General features: G+C 42.4%; 1 protein-coding gene across 1 annotated transcript in view; it reads left to right on the forward strand.

The window, feature by feature from the left end:
- The first annotated feature begins 3,982 nt into the window (after window positions 1-3,982).
- Window positions 3,983-21,789, forward strand: part of CFAP74 (cilia and flagella associated protein 74) — a 36,389-nt gene continuing 18,582 nt past the window's right edge. The window contains exons 1-20 of the mRNA XM_058039444.1: window positions 3,983-4,058; window positions 4,708-5,017; window positions 5,401-5,491; window positions 5,907-6,059; window positions 6,253-6,351; window positions 7,776-7,880; window positions 8,984-9,157; window positions 9,756-9,866; window positions 11,034-11,136; window positions 11,838-11,995; window positions 12,493-12,700; window positions 13,099-13,281; window positions 13,932-14,102; window positions 14,582-14,700; window positions 17,415-17,481; window positions 17,883-17,972; window positions 18,092-18,265; window positions 19,034-19,181; window positions 20,212-20,324; window positions 20,819-20,941. Of these exons, the coding sequence (XP_057895427.1) occupies window positions 4,735-5,017; window positions 5,401-5,491; window positions 5,907-6,059; window positions 6,253-6,351; window positions 7,776-7,880; window positions 8,984-9,157; window positions 9,756-9,866; window positions 11,034-11,136; window positions 11,838-11,995; window positions 12,493-12,700; window positions 13,099-13,281; window positions 13,932-14,102; window positions 14,582-14,700; window positions 17,415-17,481; window positions 17,883-17,972; window positions 18,092-18,265; window positions 19,034-19,181; window positions 20,212-20,324; window positions 20,819-20,941 (2,673 nt within the window). The 5' untranslated portion in view covers window positions 3,983-4,058; window positions 4,708-4,734. The remainder of the gene's footprint in view (window positions 4,059-4,707; window positions 5,018-5,400; window positions 5,492-5,906; window positions 6,060-6,252; window positions 6,352-7,775; window positions 7,881-8,983; window positions 9,158-9,755; window positions 9,867-11,033; window positions 11,137-11,837; window positions 11,996-12,492; window positions 12,701-13,098; window positions 13,282-13,931; window positions 14,103-14,581; window positions 14,701-17,414; window positions 17,482-17,882; window positions 17,973-18,091; window positions 18,266-19,033; window positions 19,182-20,211; window positions 20,325-20,818; window positions 20,942-21,789) is intronic.

Genomic DNA, 21,789 nt, shown 5'->3' on the forward strand with positions numbered 1-21,789 from the left:
TGAACGTCCCCCAGCCCCAACACAAACGTGTCTGTATTTAATCAGTATCTGGATAACCACAATATTAATTTCCCTTTTTCCTTAAGTACTAGGAATATAGTTTTTATCTGTTTCTAAATGTTCTGTAGAACATCTAGTTCCTCCCTCAATCTGCATAATTTTTTTTATAATCATGAAGCACACACTGCAGCCAGACACTTTGCCCTCCTTTTCTTTTCTTTATGCAACAGATTTGGGATGAAATTCCCCACTTTCCCCCCAAGCCAGAGCTAATTCCAGGAGCAGGATGACAGTTTTACCCCAGCTCTCAGGAGGGCACTCCCAGCTGGTGCCATCCCAGGCCATTCCTCCATCAAGTGCTCTGACAGCCAATGCCCCTCTCATTTTCTGTCCATACATCTGTAGGGATGAGTCATTGGGAAGATGCTCATCAATGTTTGCCATTATTTACAGTCCGACAAATCAATGTTTGCCATTGTTTACAGGCCAACATCGATCCCTATCAAACAACAGGGCAGACAAGTTGTGTTATGTAATTGATATGAACCACCCTGCCAAAATGCAGATTCCATTATTGGCATGTCTTCCTGCCTAAACACCAGAAAGCTCCATAGATGAGCTCCTGTCACCTTGGAAACGTTCGGGAGGGAAATGCCAAGTGCCTGTGGAAGCACAGCATGCAGCCACACAGCACAGGGAAGTGGCCAGCTCTGCTGCCTCTCCAGCTGATCCTGAGGTGCCACTGCAGGAGCTCCACAGAAATGCCTCTGAATTGAACCCTGGCAGAAAACAGCAGGGATTTCATTTGGATCTGCTCACTCCATTTCCCAGTTTCTCCAGGATGGATCACTGTGGTCCAGAACCCACAAAATCTGGAAGAGCTGCATCAAGCAAAGCCTTTTTTGTACATTTCCAGGAGCTTAAATCTTAAAGATTCACTGGCTTCAAGTTGATAGACGTAAGTTGTAGATTGAGAGATAAGAACTTGGCTGGGGAGCTGTAATTTCCTTCAGAGGAACTGCAGATCTCTTCTTCCTTTCCTATCTATATGAGAGAGAAAAATCTACATTGTCTTTCCCTAAAAACACATTATTCACCTGACACAAAATCATGACCCTTGTTGATGTTATTGTTATGAAATTGAAATAATTCAAACAGTTGTAAATTGGGACTGAAAAAATACCTTGAAAAAAAAATATCACAAGAAACTGACAATCAGTGATATTTCCAGGTGTTCTTCTGAATGTTTTCTTGAGGGGAAAATCCGTGCTTGGATGTTTTTCATCCCAACTCGAGGAATGTGGGAACTGGCAGGTTCAGAGTTAACACAGTTATAACTATTCCAGATCTGCAGAGAGAGCTATACAGTTAATCACTGCATATTTTTAGCCTACATCTTGTAGCTTTAATCCTGCAAATGTCTGTATGTAATTTGTTTTATGTAATATGAATAGATGCCATAAAATCAAGATTCCACCATTTATAGAGCTAAGAATGTCCGTGCATTTCTCAAGATTGAGGATCTACAGCATAAATATGGGACAATGCACTGGTCACTGTGAGTAATTTACACTCCATACTGTGTGTGCCAGTGGAAATAAATGCTCAGATTAGCAGCATGTTCTTGGGATCAAAACCTAGACCTTACTCTCATAGCAACGATAACAATTACAGAAATATTGCTTACAATTAAGGAACGTTTTCAACTAAATAAATCTGAGAATGCATCTGTCTCTGTGTACAGATCAGGGTGTATTTTGGTGCAGATGATGTCTCAGTATTTTAATAACTGAATCCCTGGGAGTCTGTGAATAGCTGGGTTTCTCTGGCACGTCATCGAGGCCTAGTGCCAAGAGTGAGGGAGCTGCTGTGCTGTGGATCCAGCTGCTCTGGTCCTTGACTTTGTCAAGGTAACGCAAGGAAGAGAACAGAGAGGAAACCCAGTTAATCACCAGTTTAGACAGAATGGCCTGCGTTGGAAGGGAGCTCAAAGCTCACCCAGTGCCACCCTTGCCATGGGCAGGGACACCTCCCGCTATCCCAGGTGGCTCCAATCTAGGGGCCTGAGTAAATGTATGTGTGCAGTAAAAGATCTCTGTATTGTGTAAGTGACCCTGCCCCAATTGTAGTTATTGTAAATGGGCTGCAGCTGTGATGTCCTTAATTGGGTGGCAGCTGTGGCCCGTGGAGGTAGCTGGGATAAAAGAGGGTGGGGCGGTCAGGGAGAGACTTGGGGGAGCCCTGATGAAGAAGTAGGAATAACACTGCTGTGAGGAGCTGCTTGTGAGAAAGCCACCCAGAAGGTATGGACTTTAGAAATATGAAATACAACGCTCCAAGCCATGTCCAACCCGGCCTTGGACACTTCCAGGGATGGGGCAGCCCCAGCTGCTCTGGGCACCCTAAATCTGGTACTGAACACTTGAATTCAAACACACAGGCTCAGGAGATTCCACTGCAGGACAGAATATTCAAACTGGTTCATTTTATGAACACAGACATCCACTATGAGTATGTAAATCACTGAAATATCATCTAAAGACTTTTCATGTAGTGGTTTTGTGCTTATTTATAACAATTACGGAAGTTCATACAGAACCTCTAGAGCTGGAGTTGCTGTTGAAGCCAGAGGACCTGTTCAGAATGTGACATAATAAATGGGCAGCATGAGCAGTACATGATTTCTGCTGAAATAACCTTTAATTAGTAACTAGTGGGGAAATACTTTTTGTCAGGATAGTACAGGCTTACTTCTGAAAAGACATTTGAGACAGATTCCTTTTGGATTAAAACTTGGAAACCTTCAGTATTCTAACATAACTGCTCCAGCCCCAAATCCACAGGACATCATATTGCAGCAAGATTAAAGGGTTTTAATCATAATGCCACCAACTTGCTTAAAATTTAAAAATATATTTGAATAAGCATTAATCTGAAAGTTCACTGAGAATGTCTCTGGCGTTGGTTACCTGAAACCACCTGAACCAGATGTCCCAGACAGGCAGCACAGGTAGACGTGCTCCCACCAGGGTAAGTACTGACACTAATACGATGGAATTGTTAATATTGCTGTATTTCCAAAGTGTAAATCATTCTTCTAAAGAACGTGCAAAAAGCGCGTCAGTGTCTCATATTCTAATCTGCCTCTGAGAATAAATAATGTCAACAATCGTCAAGTAGGAAAACTCCCCAGAGAACTGCTCAAGATGGCTCAAACCTCGAGAACTCAATGATCTGAACAACTGCGAGGACCCCAGGGACATCGGACCCACACCCAGGGACCCCGGCCCTCGGACACCGGACCCGGCCCAGGGACCCCGGCCCTCGGACACCGGACCCACACCCAGGGACCCAGGCCCTCGGACACCGGACCCACACCCAGGGACCCAGGCCCTCGGACACCGGACCCGGCCCAGGGACCCCGGCCCTCGGACACCGGACCCGGCCCAGGGACCCCGGCCCTCGGACACCGGACCCGGCCCAGGGACCCCGGCCCTCGGACACCGGACCCGGCCCAGGGACCCAGGCCCTCGGACACTGGACTCCGGCCCTCAGGCGCTGGACCTCGGCCCAAGGACCCCGGCCCGTCCCGGCCCGCACCACCCCGCGGCCGGGGGGGGACGCAGCGAGCCGCGCCGGCAGCGCCGCCCCGCGCCCGCGGCGGTTCGGGGGCGGATCGCGGCCGTGCGTGCGCAGCGCCCCCGCGCACGGTGGTTGGCGCCGTTGCCATGGCAGCGCGGGCGGCGCGGCGGGCCCGGGCCGTGAGGAGCCGGGCCGGGGGTGAGCGCGGTGAGCCCTGAGGGGACAGCGCCGGGAACACCGACACTGGCCCGGGGTGTCCTGTGGGAGGGCTCGGGCCTGTGCTGTGCATCTCGGCCTAATTTACCCCAAACTTTGTTCTTTGGGAGTTGGAGCCACACAACCTCACCACGCAGGGGTTTGGCTGAAGGCGTTGGGGCCGCTGCTGCATTGGCTGCGTTTGATGTTTGTGCCGCTTCTTAGTGCCACCAACATCCCTAAATCAGTAGCCAAGCGTAGGAATCCTACTTGGCTTTAAGGTGGTTTCTATCATTTACTCATTCCTCCATACTTCAAATCCTGGGGTTTGTTTTCTCTGCTCCTTAACTGGAGAAAATAGATGCTCTTTTGTTGTTGATTCTTCTTGAGTTCTGCAGAAGGATTTACATAAACGCGCTCAAAGCTGAGCCACCTTCGTTAAAATTAATCATATGTCCAAGTCCTTCTGTGGGTAAGATGTGAAATGCTCGACCATGTGGTAATAACTCATTCTAGATGACATACAGAATTTACTGCATTCTAATAAATTGTAACAACATTTGGGAAGAGTTTGCTTTGCATTGGAGAACTCCACAAGACTCAAGGAGAAATAATGTTTGTTGGAGTTTTGCCCAAATAATCTGGGGTAAAATCATAGTATAAGTGGATAAAATACACTCAGAAGGTTTGTTTTATTACTGAGCTGATTGTTAAAAGAAAAAAAGGAAAAAAAAGGCAGAGTCCTTGCTTTTCACCAAGAGATTTATTATAGTTGATTCTCAAGATGTGTAACTAACACACAGGTATTGTATCCAGTCATTTCACATGCATTAAATGCATACTGAATGCTGTGAATTCACTCCTGATAGTCACCACTACTGCAAGTTGTTGGATATTTAATGTAGAAAACATGTTCTTCTTTTTATTCAGCCTGGTCATTTGGAAAGAACTGGCACCATGGAAGACCAGGAGATCAGTTTTAGTGAGGGAGAACAGCAAATGTCTCCTCTAGTGTTCCTAGAGGAGGAGGAAGAAAGACAAGATGAGGAAGAAGAAAAGGAAGAGGAAAGCAAAGAAAGAGAAGAAGAGGAAGAAGAAAGAGAAAGGCTAGAAGAGGAAGAAGGAGAAGAAGAGGAGGAAAAAGAAAGAGAAGAAGAGGAAGAAGAAGAAGAACAAGAAGAGGGAGAAGAAGAGGAAGAGGCAGCTGATCAGCTCTTTGACTTGGAAGAACACTGGGAAGGTGAAAATGAATTGTTTTGATAACTCACAAAAAACTGACATTAATGTAAACTTAATGTAAGATAAGCAGGTTAGATCATTGGCCAGAACCTGACAATACATTATCCTGCCTTGTCCCCCTCCCTGTTCTTGTCTGGGATTTTCCCACATAAATGGGATTCTTGGTGACACTTTCACATGAAGGCAGAGAACATTCTCCTGTTCTTTTGCAGGTGTATCAGAGTCCTGTGTGTTTTGCCATATGAATTTTTTAATGTACACTGCAGTAATGCTATAAAATGTCACATCTGATTCTCCACACTGTGACTTGACAGCAAATATAGAAAGCTGTTAAAATTTTAAAATTCAGTCTCTTTATTAAGCTGTTGTTTTAATATCTGCTAGAATATGAGCTGGAAGAAGAGCTGGATGTTGATGACAAGATGGAAAACAAGGACACTTTTGAAGATGCTGGAGACCAGTCTGATTCTACCATGTAAATACCTTGTTCCAGTTCAAACAGAATTTTCTCAGTGGTGCTGAGTGACCAGCTGTGTATGACATGGCTTAAACTAGTTTAAAATGTTCCTGTTCAATTGTAAACTATTGTTCAGGAACACTAAAATTGCAAAGCCAAGGTGGGATCAAGAGAAGCCCCAGGCATTTTAAAACAAAGACACATCATTAGTGCTTTCAATGAGGGTATAAATGTTCAACTTTAGATATCCAATACTGAAAATCCTGGCTTGAGTCTATGCATGCAAACTTCCTGTGCTGTTTGTGTTCATGTTCTTCATTACCCATAATGGTCTTATTTATAAGTTCTGCTAGAATAAAACAAAAGCAGGAATGTAAGGATGTTAGACAAACTTCAGTTTCACATTGTTTCTTTCTTGGTTGTGTGTTCCAAGTCAAAGGCAAAGCTCAGAACACTCTTTGGGCAGAATTGGTACCATTCAGCCTCTGAAGTCTGCAGACAGAATTCACTTATCGACCTCACTGAGAAGCCTCCAATTGTTCAATGACAAGGTCAGGGAAAAGAAACTGATGGTCCAAAAAACCAGGTTAGTGTTTAATAAACATAATCCATCAGCACAAATCCCCAGCCAATACTGAGATACTGTGTCCATCTTAAATACTGGAGTTTATAGAACTATGTATCTGACAGGAGTCCTGGCTGTGAATCTTGCCCCCAAAAAAAGACTTTTACTGAGAAAAGAACCTACAGAACATAACTGATGTGTTTCTTTCTTGCAGTGACATGCTGAGTGCCTGTCGGCTGCGCAGCAAGATGCTGGCAAAGCAGCTGGATCATGTAGACATGGAAATAGAGAGAGAGGAGGAGGCTGGCAATGTGTAGGTAGAGAGTATTTCTGGATACCAGGGATTACAGGCATCCACTATCTTCATCTGTGTGTAATTAATGAGATAAGAGCAGGAAGAGGTGGAAACTTGGGAATGGGTAGGAAAGAGGCATATATTTTAAAATGTAACAACAGGTACTAAGTCAGCCTAGCCCACTGCTGTCAATCATGTCAATCTTCTATTCAGTCTGATGAATCAAGGTGCTGTGACACTCCTGGAGGTCATGGCTTTGCTTCTGGTGATTATGCAGTCAGGATTTCTATATATGTGTGTGTGTTTATTTTTATAAATGCGCACATACATGTGCCATTCCTTTCTTGTGTTGTTCTGGAATGCAGGAATGCCTTTCAGGAGTAGCTCTGCATACAGGAGCTGCTCTGAAACACTTGTGCTATCAAGTGGGAGGCAATTTACTGTACTCTTCACATTTGGTTTAAATAGAAAGCAGTGGGTGGCTTGTGTACCAGGAGCCAGAGGCTTGTGAACAAACTTTGCAGCTGCATTTCTAACCTGTGTTAATCTCCAGGTTAGAGCAGCAATGAATGAGAGAGGAAGGCAGGTTAACTGCCAGAATGGGAGAGCTGCTTAAACAGAACTGATGAGCTGATGCAAATGAGCCTCCTGAGGTGGTGCAGTGGGATTTCAGAGACAGTAACAAATCCCAGCAACGACAGAAAAGCAGTGTAGGGTTTATCCTTATGATGGGTCACATGGAGAGGTCTGGATATGGAAAAAATAGCAATTCTCCCAATCTCTTACATTTAGCAAGTGTCTAGTGGAGTGAGAAGGCTTGATAGATTCCTGGCTTCTGAAGTTCAAGAACTTTGTGTTTTAGCAATAATGCAAATCCTGGCTGCCATTAGCACTGCCAATGCCAATAGAGAAATGTTGAATTTAGAAGAGTAGCTGCAGGTAGAAGATCCAATTTTCATTTAGAGGATGAGAGTTTATGTTGAGTATAGTCAGGCCACTGTCTGTGGATCCTGTAGCACAATGTTTGCTAGTTCTCCTGGGGAGAGAGGGAAAATAACTGTGTGGGAATGCTGCAGTTGTAGGCTAAGTGTATGGAATATTGTAGTACCATTTTAAAAGCAAACTCAGTCTAGGTTCTCTAGGTTCACCTACGCTTATCTTCATGAATAATACTACTTTTATCAGTTGAGAAGTGAATAGTTGCATTAAGCTACTGGTCAGTGCATTTGAAATTCTCATCTGTTCCTTTCAACCGGTGTATAAGAGTTTAAAGAAAGCTCTGCCTCAAGAATGGACACTTAAAAGGTTAAACAAGAGGCTGCATGAATTACTGGGATTCTGCTGAATAAATCTGAGCCTTAGAGCTGTGTTTTATTCTTGCTGATCTTGCAAGGGGGGCTCTGTTCACCTTTCTGCCTGATGGGTTCTGTGTGACTGTGCAGTGCAGCCGTGTCCCGCCTGCGGGCCGTGAGCAGCCGCCTGTGCACCGAGCTGGAGAGAGAGAAGGAGCTGGAGCTGAGCCTTGCTCTGACACTCAAACAAAACTTGTAAGTGAGGGCATGAAGAAAGTGTGCAGGGAATCACTCTTTATTACTGTCTTCATATGCTCTTGGATGGACTCAAAAGTTAATCAATAGAGAAATTGCTTGTAAATACTGAATTACATCAATCCAGATCAACTTTTAGCTTGCATGGTTCATCCCTTACAAAGCTGGATGATGTGGCTCAGAACCCAAGTTAGCTTTGCACATGTAAATAAAGTTTTGATTTTATTATGAGAGGTACATAAATTGTGACCTAAACAGGTCTCATTTGAAATGTAAAATAAGATGGACTAAAGTAAATCTGCCTGTGCATGAGCATAAATAGTTGTAATTTATGCCTCTTGGTGGCTTTATAGGGCATAAAGGAAAGGAGAGAAAATGAGCATGATGGAGACATTGTAGCAGTACTGTGTATTTTTATGCCAAGCTAATACTGCTGTTGTAATTGATTGTTCACACATAATAAATTACTGCTTTTTATCAGACAGAGTAAAACTGTCTTTTGCAGGAGGCAACAGGTGAGTGTGTTTGTATTTTGGTACCACAGGTACATCAAAGGAGGAACACAGGCATGAGCTTCTAGCTGTGATTAGCCAAGTGGTTAAGCAGGATACAGTGTGTTCTGCTGCAGTGTTGTGTAATAGCTTTAAAATGCTTGACTTGTTTATTGTGTGATTAGCAATACACAGAACAGATTAATGTACTCAACTCTATCATATCTGGTTCCTTCAGCAAAGCACAGAAGAATAAAAGCTGTGGCCTGTCTCTGAAGTTATTTATTGTTGAAGGAAAAGCTATTTTTAGAATTTTTCTTGATTTTCATATTTTTATCTAGGTAAATGGGAGAAACAAAAACTTGAGGTTTATTTTTTTACCTTTTTTTTTTGGACCAATATTTTTCATGTCTTTGAAAGGAATATTGTATTAGATATGAGCCTTAGTCTGTGCCAGTAAAAGAGTTTGATTCAAAATATGTTCGTAAATAATAAAAGAAAACATGGTTACATGTTTATTTCCCCCATAGAGCCTTCCTTACTCAATTTATCACCTTAAAGTGAAAGAATATCAGTATCCCAGTGAAAATAATTCACACTTTTTTTTTAAAGGCTTGAGATGTGGCAGATAGAAACTGAACAGGAAAAACATGACATCCTCCATGAAAAACTTCAAAAAGATGAGGAGGAGCTACAGATGCAATACCAGGAGGAGAGAGAAGTGAGGATTTGGAAGGAAAAAATAACAGCCCTGCAAGCAGAAGGAACACGTCGGACTCGAGAGAAGTAAGAGCCTCAAAGTCAGAGCCTGCTGCCTTTCTTGTTTTATTTTCAGCCAGTTCTCTGCTGCAGGTGCTGAGATTAGCTGGTTCAGATACTGCTGCTACTGTGTGTCTTAGCTGGGTGTGCTTCAGGAATATTTGATGAGGAAATGGAATTAAAATAAGAATTGGCCACGGCCTTGCAGTTATGCAAGTAAAGATTTCTGATCTGTGGGAATAAACTTAATGAAAATGAAAAAACTACAAATGCAGCAGGTTTTATCATAGGAAATGAGGTTTATTGGATCAGACTAACTGCATGTGTCTGCAGTGCTGTTGCCCTCCAGGACCTTCTGGGCTTATGAGTCCATTGAGATTCCTGGAGCACAAGCAGATACCAAAAAGCACAAAAGTGCTCTCCAAAAGCAGAGCAAAAGTGTGTCAGTCTGTGGCTTTTGTGAAGTTTATCACTTTGTCTGTAATGTGGGGAGTGTGGAGAGTGGACAAATGTCCTCATTTCAGCACAAATTATTGAACTTCCCAACCCCACCCTAGGTCTCATTGTGTTGGAATCAAATTTTCCTCAGTCCTGCTGCAACTGTTGGTTTGTCTGTGTTTTGCAGAAGAGAGAAGGAAGCCCAGAGAGAACGTGAAGAAAGAAATAAAAAACTCCTCGAGGATGCCAAGAGGAACCATGAGAAAGCAGTCTGCTTCCTGAGGCAAAGCATGGCCAGGTGGGCCTTCACTCCCTTCCTGTTGTGCATTCTCTGCTGGCCAAGACTTTATCCCCCAGTCTTTGAAAAATAATGATTTTTCTGTAAGTTATATTTTCTGTTTCACCTGGAAATCTCATGCCAGATACAGTGTGGTGAGGCATTGAGATCTTTTAGGGCAAAAAGGATGTGGAAAGAAGAAAATCCACTCAGTGTCCTGTCACGGCCTCCACATTCCCTGGAGTCTCTGGCATGAGGGCTCTGACCTTGGAGGCATTGATGATGATTTGAAGCATTTTATCTATATATGTGCCATTAAATGAAATAGTACAGCTAAAATCCAGGTTTGAAACCTGCCCTGTGCCATTCTGTCCTCTCAGAAATGTGGTAAAAAAGCATCAATGGATTGATGGGCCATTTCCTTGTGCTGCTGCTCTGGTTGATTTTAAATTAGATGTTCCTTCATAGATTGATGTTTGTGTTATTTCTCTGGTGTTGAATTATTTTGCTGCTGAAGAAACAGAACATTTATTACTTATTTTATATATATGTAAATATATCTTAATATATAAATAATAGAACTTAATTGTAAAATGATTGAAATAATTGTACTGTTTCTATGCTGTCTTATTTTTATTAGATGGTGTGTACAAACTGATCATAATTAAGAAAAACAAAATCAAATAGATTTTTTTTTCTTGACAAATATATCAAACATATCAATCCTAATTGTTTTTATGGTTTCCTATTATATTTACTGGAATATTCCCAGGTTTGACTCCTGCCCACATATTTCCAACTTGTAGAGTTCTCAGGGTTTATTTTTAATGTGGATACATGTGCTTGGCTTGTAAAAGTTTGCTACAGAAGGTTTAGATACTGCTTATATGAGCAACACCTGAATTCTTTATTTTAGCAGCCAGTCATATGTCATAACATGAAACACATTCTTCATATCCAAAATTTTTTAAAAAATTAAAGTTGTTGAGCAAAATATTTGAAAACCTGTTGGCACTTGGAGCTCGAGCAGTGCCGTGTTTGGAGGAGCTGCAGCTGTTCCCTGCAGTGCCCACCAAGCAGGGCTGTGCAGCAGCAGTGGCTGCTGGCAATTACTCCCTGGCAGCTCAGACATTCTATTACCCAGAGCTTTCCAGGATGAGAGCCTGAAAGATTTTACTTTGCTTACAGAATTCATGAACAAAATGCAAAGGAAGAAGCGAAAGCTCAGGAGCATATGGAGAGAAGGATCCAAGCTGTGCTTTCCCTGAAAACCAGCATCACTTCCAACAGGGTACTGCTGCTGGGCTGGGATGGCAATGAAGTCACTGCCTTCTGATGCTCAGCTCTCCTTGCAGAGCTGTGTGGGGGTTTTTGATCACATCACTGAGCAAACCCCTTGAAACTGGGGGGAATTTAACCATTGCAGGGATCTGTGTGGGCAGGTTTTGACATTCTGCTGATGCAGTTTATTCTGTCAACAGTCTAGTTGTTCTGGGAGGGAACTCTCTGGGAAATAATGCATGCTAAAAAAAGTTCTCTGGAAGTTCAGCCAGAAGGATTTCCAGTTATTTGGATCCCAGTGCAGAAATATTCCACATGGAGAAAACATATGGAAGAAAAACAGTTATTTGAGAATTTAAATAGTATAAATTAGGAATTTCTGAGCTATGCTGCTTTGCTTTTCTATTTCTGTTCTGTAGGATATGAGGGAATGATCTTAATTTAAACCTGATTTGTTTAGAACTGTTATCTTTTCACATTCCTTCACTGAGCAGCATTCCAGGGGCAGGCCGGAAGGATAGAGAAGTAGCTTGGACCTAGTCAGAGCTTTCTGCATCTCAACACCCCAGAGAATATTACAGACAATACCTTCTGCTTCAGAGACATCCACCACAAAGGGATACTTGGATAAGGGGACCAGCATTAGATCCTCTGGTTTATATTCTTTAATATGTGAATCAAACATGTAACTGGTTTGTGTGACTCTCATAGGAAAAGCTCCAAACTCTCCAGGTTTTGAACAAAGCAAAGGCCTTGGAGGCAAAGAAGGAGGAGATGAAGATGAGGGAGGCCATCCAAGCAGAAGGAGGCAATGTTATCAAGAAAATTTTTCTCCATAAACGACAGCAAGAACAGGAGAAAAGGAAAGAGTGAGTGTCATATCCATATCAAGCTGTGCCTGCTCCCTGGAGCTCAGTCAGGTCCTGAAGGCAGAACATCTCTGATGGTGCCTGGAGGGGGTGAAGTCCCTCTCCCACTCTGTGGGTGACACTTGCTCAGTCTGTTCCTGGGGCCCTGAACTCTGCCTCAGGGCTGCTCAGATCTCCAGAGCCCCGTGGGTGTTCTGTGATCCACTCCTCCGGGAGGGGAGTTCAGTGACCCCAAACTGGAAAGCTGAAGTAACTGTCCCTCTTCCTCCCCTGAACACTGTGAAAGTCTGTATCAGCCTTCTGAAACACTGTAACTGAGTATATTTAGTCTGCAAAAATGTTTAAACACCCTCTGAATCACTTGGTGTCTTGGCACAAATTACCACTGAACCCAACTTGCTATTTAGCTAAAAGGCTCCAAGGGAACTGGGTTGTAGTTAATATTACTGTTAAACAACCATGGTTGGGTTAATATTTCTTACAACTTTGGATTACAGAGCTTTTAGAGAACAGCAGAAGTCGAGAAAAATGGAGATTGTGTCTCGAATTTTGCAAGAAAGAGCTCCTCCTCACAAGCAGAGCAAAAGTCAGTCCCCTACTAAGGCAATTAAGGCTCGTGGTAAACTTGAGGATCCTTTAATGCAGAGCAGGAAAGCCTGGCAAAGTGAGGAGACCTGCAGACAAGCAGATGGAGAAATATCAGAGGTAATCAAAGGCCTAGGAAACAACTCTCTATAGATTGTTTTGCTTTGTAAAACGTGCAGGTCATTGAATTCTGTTCAAAAATAGCACAAGCAACAACCAAACATGAGACAGTAGAGAACAAGTGGAGAGTAATTTCCTCATCAGATCTCTCAATATCTGTTAGTTTCCTTTTTCTTGAAGGAAATAGAGTGACTTTTAATGTAAAATTTTGTCTGTATTCAGTGTTTTAAGAGGGGATTGGCCTAAGTTGGCATCTTTGACCTCTGAGCCAAAGGCCAAGAGGCAAAAAGCCAAAGACCTGTAATTTTTGTGTTAAAAGATCTCCTCAGAAATTGATAACTGTTGAAGTAATTGTAATTTTTAACTGTATCTTCAAAACTTGTGTTCTTTCACCAAAGCTGGGGTGCTCTCCATTAGTTTATTCCTTGGCTGGGGAGGGAACTGCTTCCCAAGGAGAGAGTTCTGAGGACACAGCCCAGGATGTGCTCCAGGAAAGTGGTGATGAGGACACAGAGAGGGACAAGACCCTCCTGGTACCTGAGTTCCCAGGACTTTGGAATCTGGAATTTGACTTGCACAAGGTAAATGTTGTGATATCTCCTGTTAGAAATAGAAAAGAACCTTGCTTGAAACCAATAATTGTGTATTTTGCAGTTAAAATGCAGACATGGTGTTATTACATAGAAATTCAGATGTGAGAATATCATCAGTCATTGCTGTTTGACACTGTTCTGGAGGAGTTTGTTCTCTCAAAGAGAAAGCAGTGCTTTAGGTTTAGTTCAGAAATCTGTGAAGACATAAATCACATTATGTTTACTTCTTTGAATTTAAAAAAACTTCAGAATCCATCAAAAAGAAATCATGTCAGTACATATTCCTAGACTTGCATGGAGAAGCACTGGACCATGACTGAAACATTCCAGTGAAGTCAGCTGATTTTTTTCTCAATGTTTAATAAGTTGAGAAGAAAATAAAACCCTTAAAGTGCAGAAAAGCTAATTCTGCCATGAAAAACATGATTTTCTAGTGTTGGGTGATGAGAAACTGCAGAACAGGCAGCTGAGAATCCATTAAATTCTTCATGTTGAGGTTGGGATGCTGAGTTTGACTGGAGAGAGCCAGACAAAGGCTGGCCAGGTGCTGGAAGGTTCCTTTGGCAGATTTTTCTACTGGAGCTGCAGATTCTGTGGTCACACACAGATCTGGTGGTTTTCTGCATGTTCCTTTTTAGGTGGCCAAAACTGAAGATCCAACACAGTTGGCTCTCAGGACAATAAGGACACAAATGGCTAAGAAAGAACAGGAGAAACTCCAAACTGGAATTCTTTACAAGCAAAGTGTGCCTGCTCAGGAACACAAGGGCTGTGCTTTCCACAGCAAACCCAGCTGCATTCATTTCAAGGTCAGTGGCCCCTCTGCATGGAATTGTAGAGAGGAATCTGCTGGAGCTATATCCCAAAGTCTTCATAAAAAATCTGTTCCAGCTTTTAATAGGTCTGTAGTGAAATTTGAAACTGCTCTTGCCTTTTTCTCTAACAATCTCTTTGTTAATCTCTAACAATCTCTTTGATAGATTAAATAAGTTACTTATTTTTACTATCTAAACTATAAATACTTCATTTTTTAGGGGAGTTTAAATACTGTCAGAAGGGTGAGCATATGATCAAACCTCCTGTTGGATTGTGTTGTGTTTTTTGAAGGGCAGCATGACTGTACTTGTATATTGTTTGTAAATACATTATTACTGTAAAATAATGTCCACAAAGAAGTGGTGACTCCCATGCAGGTAAATCTCAGTCAATTAACAGAACTGTTAATAACTCAGACCATGAATGTGACATCATGTCTCTGACACTCACCTGGTGTGTTTGGCATCCCAAGGATTTTGATGTTGGTCAAATCTACAAAAAGAAGATAATTTTGACAAATGCATCCTACAGTGTTAATTACTGCAGGCTGGTGGGAATCAGTGAATGTCTCAAGGACTCCATCAGTGTTCAGTAAGTAAATTCACTGCAGACTTGTTTGACCTTTGTACCTAAAGAACCCAGTTCTGCAGCAACTGAAATTTCTGCTTGTTGTGGGTTGACCCTGCAGGCAGAGAAACTCCACAGAGCAGCTCCTCACTCCCTCCTCAGTGGGATGGGGGGGAAAATAGTCAAACTTGTGGCTTGAGATAAACACAGTTTAATTCAACAGAAAAGGAAGGGAAAAATAATGAAATAAAGGAAATCAATCTCAGAGCAAAGAACACTTCAATTGCAATCCTGTGGTCTTTCCCATCAATCTATTCCTGTAATCCTGCTGCCAGGTTATGTAATGAAGCACTGTGTCTACTTGGGAGATTGCAAATTAGTCTCAGTTTAACTATATTGATAATTTTATCTCACTGTTTATAAATGAACAAAAGGAGATATCCACAAAATGTTTCTTTTTAAGAATTCAGACACCAGCTCTCTCTGGAGCTGGACTGAGCCTTTAAATATATAAAAGGCAAGCTGTGAAAAGTAGTATTTCTCTAAAAATGAAGTAGTGAAAAGAATTTATTTAACTGGAATTCTGTGACACAAACAAACAAAAAATATTGTAGTCTAGCCTAAAAGTAAAAATGCTAAAGTTCCTGTGTGTAAGTGAAGCTTATGAACAAATAGGAGACATGGAGGTGAATTCCTTTGGCTTACAGAGAAAGTTCAGGTTTCAACCCTTCTGCTGGCCTGGAGAAGGCACCTGTGGGACAGTTTAGTGACACCCCAGGGAATAAATGAGTTGTTTCACCACTGCAAGTGATTTCATCTCCAGAGCTCCTTTCCCAGCTCACTGCCCGCTGTCCTTGTGGGGATAAACCACACCTGGAATTTCTGGATCATCTGAGAAGGACAGGATGCCCCAAGGTGAAGCCATTTCTTGCCCACTTTGTCCCCACAAGAGTGCCCAGGAATGTGAACAGAGAGTTCTTGGCTGAACAACTTTCCTGGAGAGATGGAAAGTCTGGATCCATCTGCTCCAGAGGTGTGGAACTCTTAATTCCCAGCCTGGTGGAGGTGGATAATTGAGCAGGACACAGCAGAGCCCTTCAGCTCCTAAACCTGCTCTGCTCCATGTGTAGCTCCTGGCTGGTTCAAAATCATGTGTGGGGATTTAATTTTGACCCACTTACACGTGTCTAATTTCTGTGACAAAGCCTGAAGCTGCTAATCTGACAAAATGAGGGTTTCCTGCTCTCAAAAATTGATTTTTTTTCTCTCATTTAGAATGTTGGACAATTGCATATGGTAAATCAGCACCTCTGGTTTTTCACTAAAAATTAAACAATGCTTTCTGAAAGGCCCAAGTCTTTCCTTGCTGTAATTGCCTTTCAAAGTACTCTCCAAATATCAAGAATTGTGAATGATTTTTCAATGTCTGATAAATTAATTAACTTTTTAAAATTCAATTGGTTACCCTTACATTTGCCAGCAGGATAGCTAGCAAAAATTATCTAGGATTTTGTTCTCCATTTTCATGTTATTAATAATTTGATCAGCAGAGCACAGACCTGTGGACACTGATCTCTATAAAGCTTATCTCAGGTAGAACCAGACATAAATTGTTACAAAATAGTTTTGCCAAGTATTTTGAAAATACCCAGCAGATCTACACTGCCATGGTGTCACTGTCCTGAAATCAGTGCCCAGGTATTTACAGACAACACCTGGGAGCTGTTATCAGTGACAGGGCTGGATTTGCTGATAAAAAGCTTTATTCCAGTGCTTAAAATGAGCAGCATTACACCCCATGGAGCCTCTCCTTAGCACAGTGGTTCTGTGTGGGTTTCTGTGTCTGACACTTTGTGCTCTAAATCAGAACTATTTTATCAAGATAACATTTGAAATAAAGAACCATTCCTTAAAGTTCTCCTCAGGAGAAACTGCCAGGATCTGTTCAGAAGCGTGCAGGTGCTTATTCTCTGTCTGCATTTTAAGCTCCTAAATTCTGAAGTGTTTCCCTTTCTGAAAAAGTTTCATTTTGCTTTGGTTTGAGTTTAATTTTGTTTTGATAAAGCTGTGAAGGGCGAGTGTGTTCCATGTCTCACTTGGCTTAGGGGCTCCCATGGCTGACAGCACTTCCTTATCTCCTCTGGCTCCTCTGCCAGGCTCCAGGAGTGCCTCAATAATTTCATTTACAGTGCAGCTGTGAGATGTCTTGTCTTCTGATGGGCATTTTCCCTGCCTCACACAGACCATGAAATGAGTGGCAGATTCTATTCAAGATAATTTTGATACAGCTGGCAACAAGCAGCACTTTCTCTAATCATCTGCAGCTCCCTCCTTGGGTTTTTCCTCTTCATTTTGTGCTTGGACAGGGGAGATGTTACAGAGCAACATTAAAATGGATAATGGGAGAAATTGCTTCCTAATTGTCTGACTGGGCAGTTCCACCTCTTCTTGCTGATTTTGAGCCTCAGCTTCACCTCCTTGGCTGCAGTCCCTGTCTTGCCTTTTAAAAGCACTTGGAGTCTTTCTGAATAAAACCTTAATAAAGAATCAGCCTTTGTTGTTTCCCAGTTGCAGCAGGGTTCTGGAGCCTTTCATTAATCTGTCACTCATTCTGACTTTTCTAATAATTAGTCCAAGTGAGGGGGGGGGAAAAAGCAATCTGCCATTGTTACCAGAGCAGGAGCTGGGTGTTCCATCCACAGCTTTAATTTGGAGTTTTATTTCAATTATCTCCATAGTTTTGACCCACCTGGCAAAATGTCTTCTGGGATGTCCTGTGAGTTCCTGGTAACATTTAAGCCAATGGTAAGTGCATAGTGAGGAGAATCCTAGTATAGGCCACTGGTCTGATTAAAACCATTATTAACTGAATTTCTTAACAGTTAACAAGAAAAAACCCTACATTTTTAGAAGAGCTACTGTTGCACAGGGACAGCTGTGTGCATGTTCAAGCTCTGATAAATTGTCATAAGGCAAATTCTGAGGACATGTTTGGAAAAATGCCTCCAAATGAGAGCAAGTTTCCAAATATTTATAATCTTGCCCAGCTCAAGTTAACCAAGCTGTCACAAAGACTGTTTTAAAGTGGAAACATGGATTCAGTAAAGATACATTTTAATATGGTACTCAAAGAATGAGTGAAAATATTTTTCATCAGGCTAAATCTTCTGAAATTACTCAGGGTTTTTTTCTGTTTTGTTTTCTAGATAAATAAAGGACTGGAAGGAGCAGTCATGTTTATGGCCCAGACAGGTTCTTTTTCTGTTCCACTGAAATGCACAGTCAAAACCTGCATGGTAAGACACTTCTTTTAAGCATGTAGATAATATAATTATTATTATAAAAAGCTGATGCTCACTTAATTGACACTAGTGCTATGTAGGCCAGTGGTAATTAATGGTTTGTTTTCTCACAGCTGGCTCTGGATAAGGAGCTCATTGACTTTGGCAGCCTTGTGGTGGGAGAGACAATTTCACGGCCCATCAGCCTGACAAACAGCGGCGCTCTGGGAGCCAGATTCCGGGTCTGGGCGTCACCAGGTGCCACAAGTCCCCTCAGAGCAGCAGCAAAAGCTGCTCCTGCTATCGTGGTGGGTTCAGAAGCACTTCCCTAAAGGAATAGAAATGTTCTGCTTTGGGAGGTGCGGTGCAGTTTGTGCAGTCTTTGTGCAGAGTCACCAAGCAACTCAGGTCAGAAAGGACTTGGGAAGTTCATCAAGTCCAACCTTTAGTACATTTGGGTCGGTGTAAATATAATCTGTTAGACCCAAGTATTGGAAGGTAAAAGCAATTCTCTTGTGAGGCATGGGGAAACCAGCAATGCTGATTTTTTTAAGTATTTTAGTAATTTATGTCACGATTCCCATTTTCTCCACATTCATGACAATTAGGAGAAAATACTTCAGTTAAAAGAGGAGATTCTGACAGAGTCATTAAAAATCTCAACTCGTGGAAGGCAGAAACATGTGAACTGCTGCAAAACTAGCAATCAAGTGAGGGGTGTGATAAAGAGAGGGCTGGTTTCACCAGACTTAGTTTTGACATAAAACTGCCTGGATTTCCACTAGAAAAATGTTGGGTTTGTTAATTGTAAAGTAACTGGCACTACACTGCACTGCTCCTGTTCCATTATTTACCTGTTTGGGGCAGCCAGCAAAAAATTCAATCTGCTCATTGATAAAGACCTTGTAGAATGTGCAGTTCTTGGAAAGTGCAACACATTTCTCCATTTATAACATGGAACTGTTGCAAGAAAACACAAATCTGATTTGCATAAAACTTTTGCTGGGTAGAACTGGAGCTGGTGCAAGGCAGAGGAGCAGCCATGGGAGAAAATCCCTCTCTGTGTTTCCTAACAGGTCACTGAACATCCCAGTGACTCTGAAGAGGAAAAGGAAGGCAGCACAGGCCCTGTGGCAGCTGGGGATCCAAACCAGAGCTGTGTGGAGCCTGGGGAGGGGCTGAACCCCAGTGGAGCCCAGGAACCCAAGAGAAGCAGTGCCACAGGTGAGGTGATGCTGTGGAACACAGCCCTGCACTTCCCCAGACCAAGCTGGGGATCCAAACCAGAGCTGTGCTGAGCCCAGGGAGGGAATGGTCCCCTGTGCAGCCCAGGAACCCAAGAGAAGCAGTGCCACAGGTGAGGTGATGCTTTGGAAACCACCCCTGCACTTCCCCAGGCCAGGCTTTAGCCAGCTTAATCTCCTGGAAGGAACTGAGCAGTTCAGTTTGCAAAGTTACTCAGTAAATGGAGTAGCTCATCACTGCAGGAGTAATGTTAGATTTCTTTGTGTGCTGCCTCATGGAAAATGACTAAAAATAATGTCTTGACACCATTATATCAAAAGCAGCAGAGAACCTCAGTGCTCATTAGTGATCAACAATTCAGACTCAGAAGAACACAGAACACAACCAGCTTCAGGAGTTGCAAAATTGTGAACATCATCCCTGTCTCAGCAACTGAATCCCCACTTCTCAGAATAGCAATCCACATGACAGGTTTATTTTTATAGTCTGTAATTCTAGGAACAAGGAAGCAGAAAGATGAACCTCCTCAGACATTTTCCATCTCATTCCTAATGTTTACTATGTGCTTAATAAAATCCAGTCTTGTAGATGAAATACTCTCTTAATTTGCTTCTTATCTATGTTCTTTAACATTTCTCCCCAATACTGATTCCAGTTTCAGGAAGCTGAAGGTTCCATGGAAAGGTTGTGGGTGGTTTTTGCAGGTCCTTCTGGCTGCATTCCTTCATGCCACTGGAATTGCTCTTGAAGGCCATCCCCACTGCAGCTGAGTCTGTATTTTTGAACCATTCATGTTGTTACTCAGTGGAAGGCTCAGGTAGAATTCCAAACTAGACTAAAGCTGGATGGCCAAACAAATATTTCCTTGCAGACATTCAGATTTTCCCATCATGGCTATACATGCCTGGATTTGCAATATTGACTCAAATTAATGTACTTGTGCCTTGTTGGATATTGTTTATTGGATATCCAGCATTTTATTTTGTTTTGTGTTTGTTTCTTTCCCCAGAACAACTTGGTCCAGGAGAATTAAATACCAGATCACATCTGGACAGAGACAATGAACATAATTTAATGGAAGTTTCTCCTGAAGAAATACCAGTTGAAATTATGCTTGGAAAGGTAATGAATGTCCTGAGATCCAGACAAGATCTCACTAGGCTGAGCCTGCATCAAATAAATTGCTAAAGTACATGGTCATTTCCAAGCCCACTGGACATCACTGTATCACAGTTAATTCTTAAAATGAAATCACAGCACAATTTTCCCCTATCTTTTGATCTATAGAGACAAAAGGTTTAACTTTTTGTTCTAAAAGAGGTTAAGACCTTTTAACATAGAACTTTTTGTGGCAATTCACATTTGCCACAATTAATTCTTTTTTTCTGCTATGTGGTTCTGTGGTTAAACAAAGTCTGGTGGCAACAGACAAGGAGGGGTAGGAAAAATGTCTGGGAAATGTCAGATTTGAGCCATTTTATTGCTCTGGTTCTGATTTTTCCTGTACAGTGAGTTCAGTTTAGTTCCAAACCAGATGTAGAGGAGTATGTGTGCAGTGAGTATCTACAGCCTCTTTATTTCAATGCAATTCCTAGAGTTTCACTGTTGTTGCTCAGGTGACTGAGGGTGAGATTGGACCCTTCAGCTCAGTGAAAATCCCAGTCCTGTTTGTTCCAGCTGTCCCTGGGGACGTGAGGGCAGAGTTTGTGATCGTGTTTGACAACCCAGACTGCAAACCAGTGAGTGACCTGCCTCAAACCATGTGGGAAATAGTTTAAAATCTTCTCATTTGTGTGCTTCTCAAGATTTATGTGTTAGGTGGCTTTATGGGAGTCATAGCTCTTATTTCTGATGCAGGATGTTTATTAAACCTGCTAATTCTCTTAATTTCTATGCAAATAATCCTGATATTCCCATTTGATCAGACATCCTATTGGAAAACATCTCATGTCCTGGAAATAAATGGGGAAATATTCTCCCTTATTCCCAACCCACCTAGTTTATTTTCTTTCTGATCTATCAGAATTGGAATTATTTAAGAGGCAGTAGTGAAGCTGATGTGTGAAAGCTGGAAGAGGTGACAACTTTAGTTACCACTTCAGCATATTGTGATTCTAAATTTTATTGGGAGCCAAATTTTGCTTAGAACAGTTCACAGAAGCTTGCCAAAAATTAAAGACAAACTTCCCAGCAGCTCAGCAGCCAGTCTTGGCTGTCCCTTGGGCTGCAGATCCTGCTGTGAGATCCTTCTTCTGCAGGGCTGAGCTCTGTGGGCCCTGGTGCCAGGCCTGGGCACTGCAGGGAGCACAGCCCTGTGCAGCAATCCCTGCATGTCTGTGCAGCAATCCCTGCGTGTCTGTGCAGCAATCCCTGCGTGTCTGTGCTGCAATCCCTGCATGTCTGTGCTGCAATCCCTGCATGTCTGTGCAGCAATCCCTGCATGTCTGTGCTGCAATCCCTGCATTTCTGTGCTGCCTGGAGGAGCTGCAGCCCCAGGGGAGCCTGGACTGGGGCCCATCCACTTCAGCTAAAGGCACTTTAAATAATTCTTCTCAATGTCATGGGCAGATGCTCTTCTTTCATGTTC

This window comes from Melospiza georgiana, chromosome 22 (genome assembly GCF_028018845.1).
Source record: "Melospiza georgiana isolate bMelGeo1 chromosome 22, bMelGeo1.pri, whole genome shotgun sequence".
Lineage (NCBI taxonomy): Eukaryota > Metazoa > Chordata > Aves > Passeriformes > Passerellidae > Melospiza > Melospiza georgiana.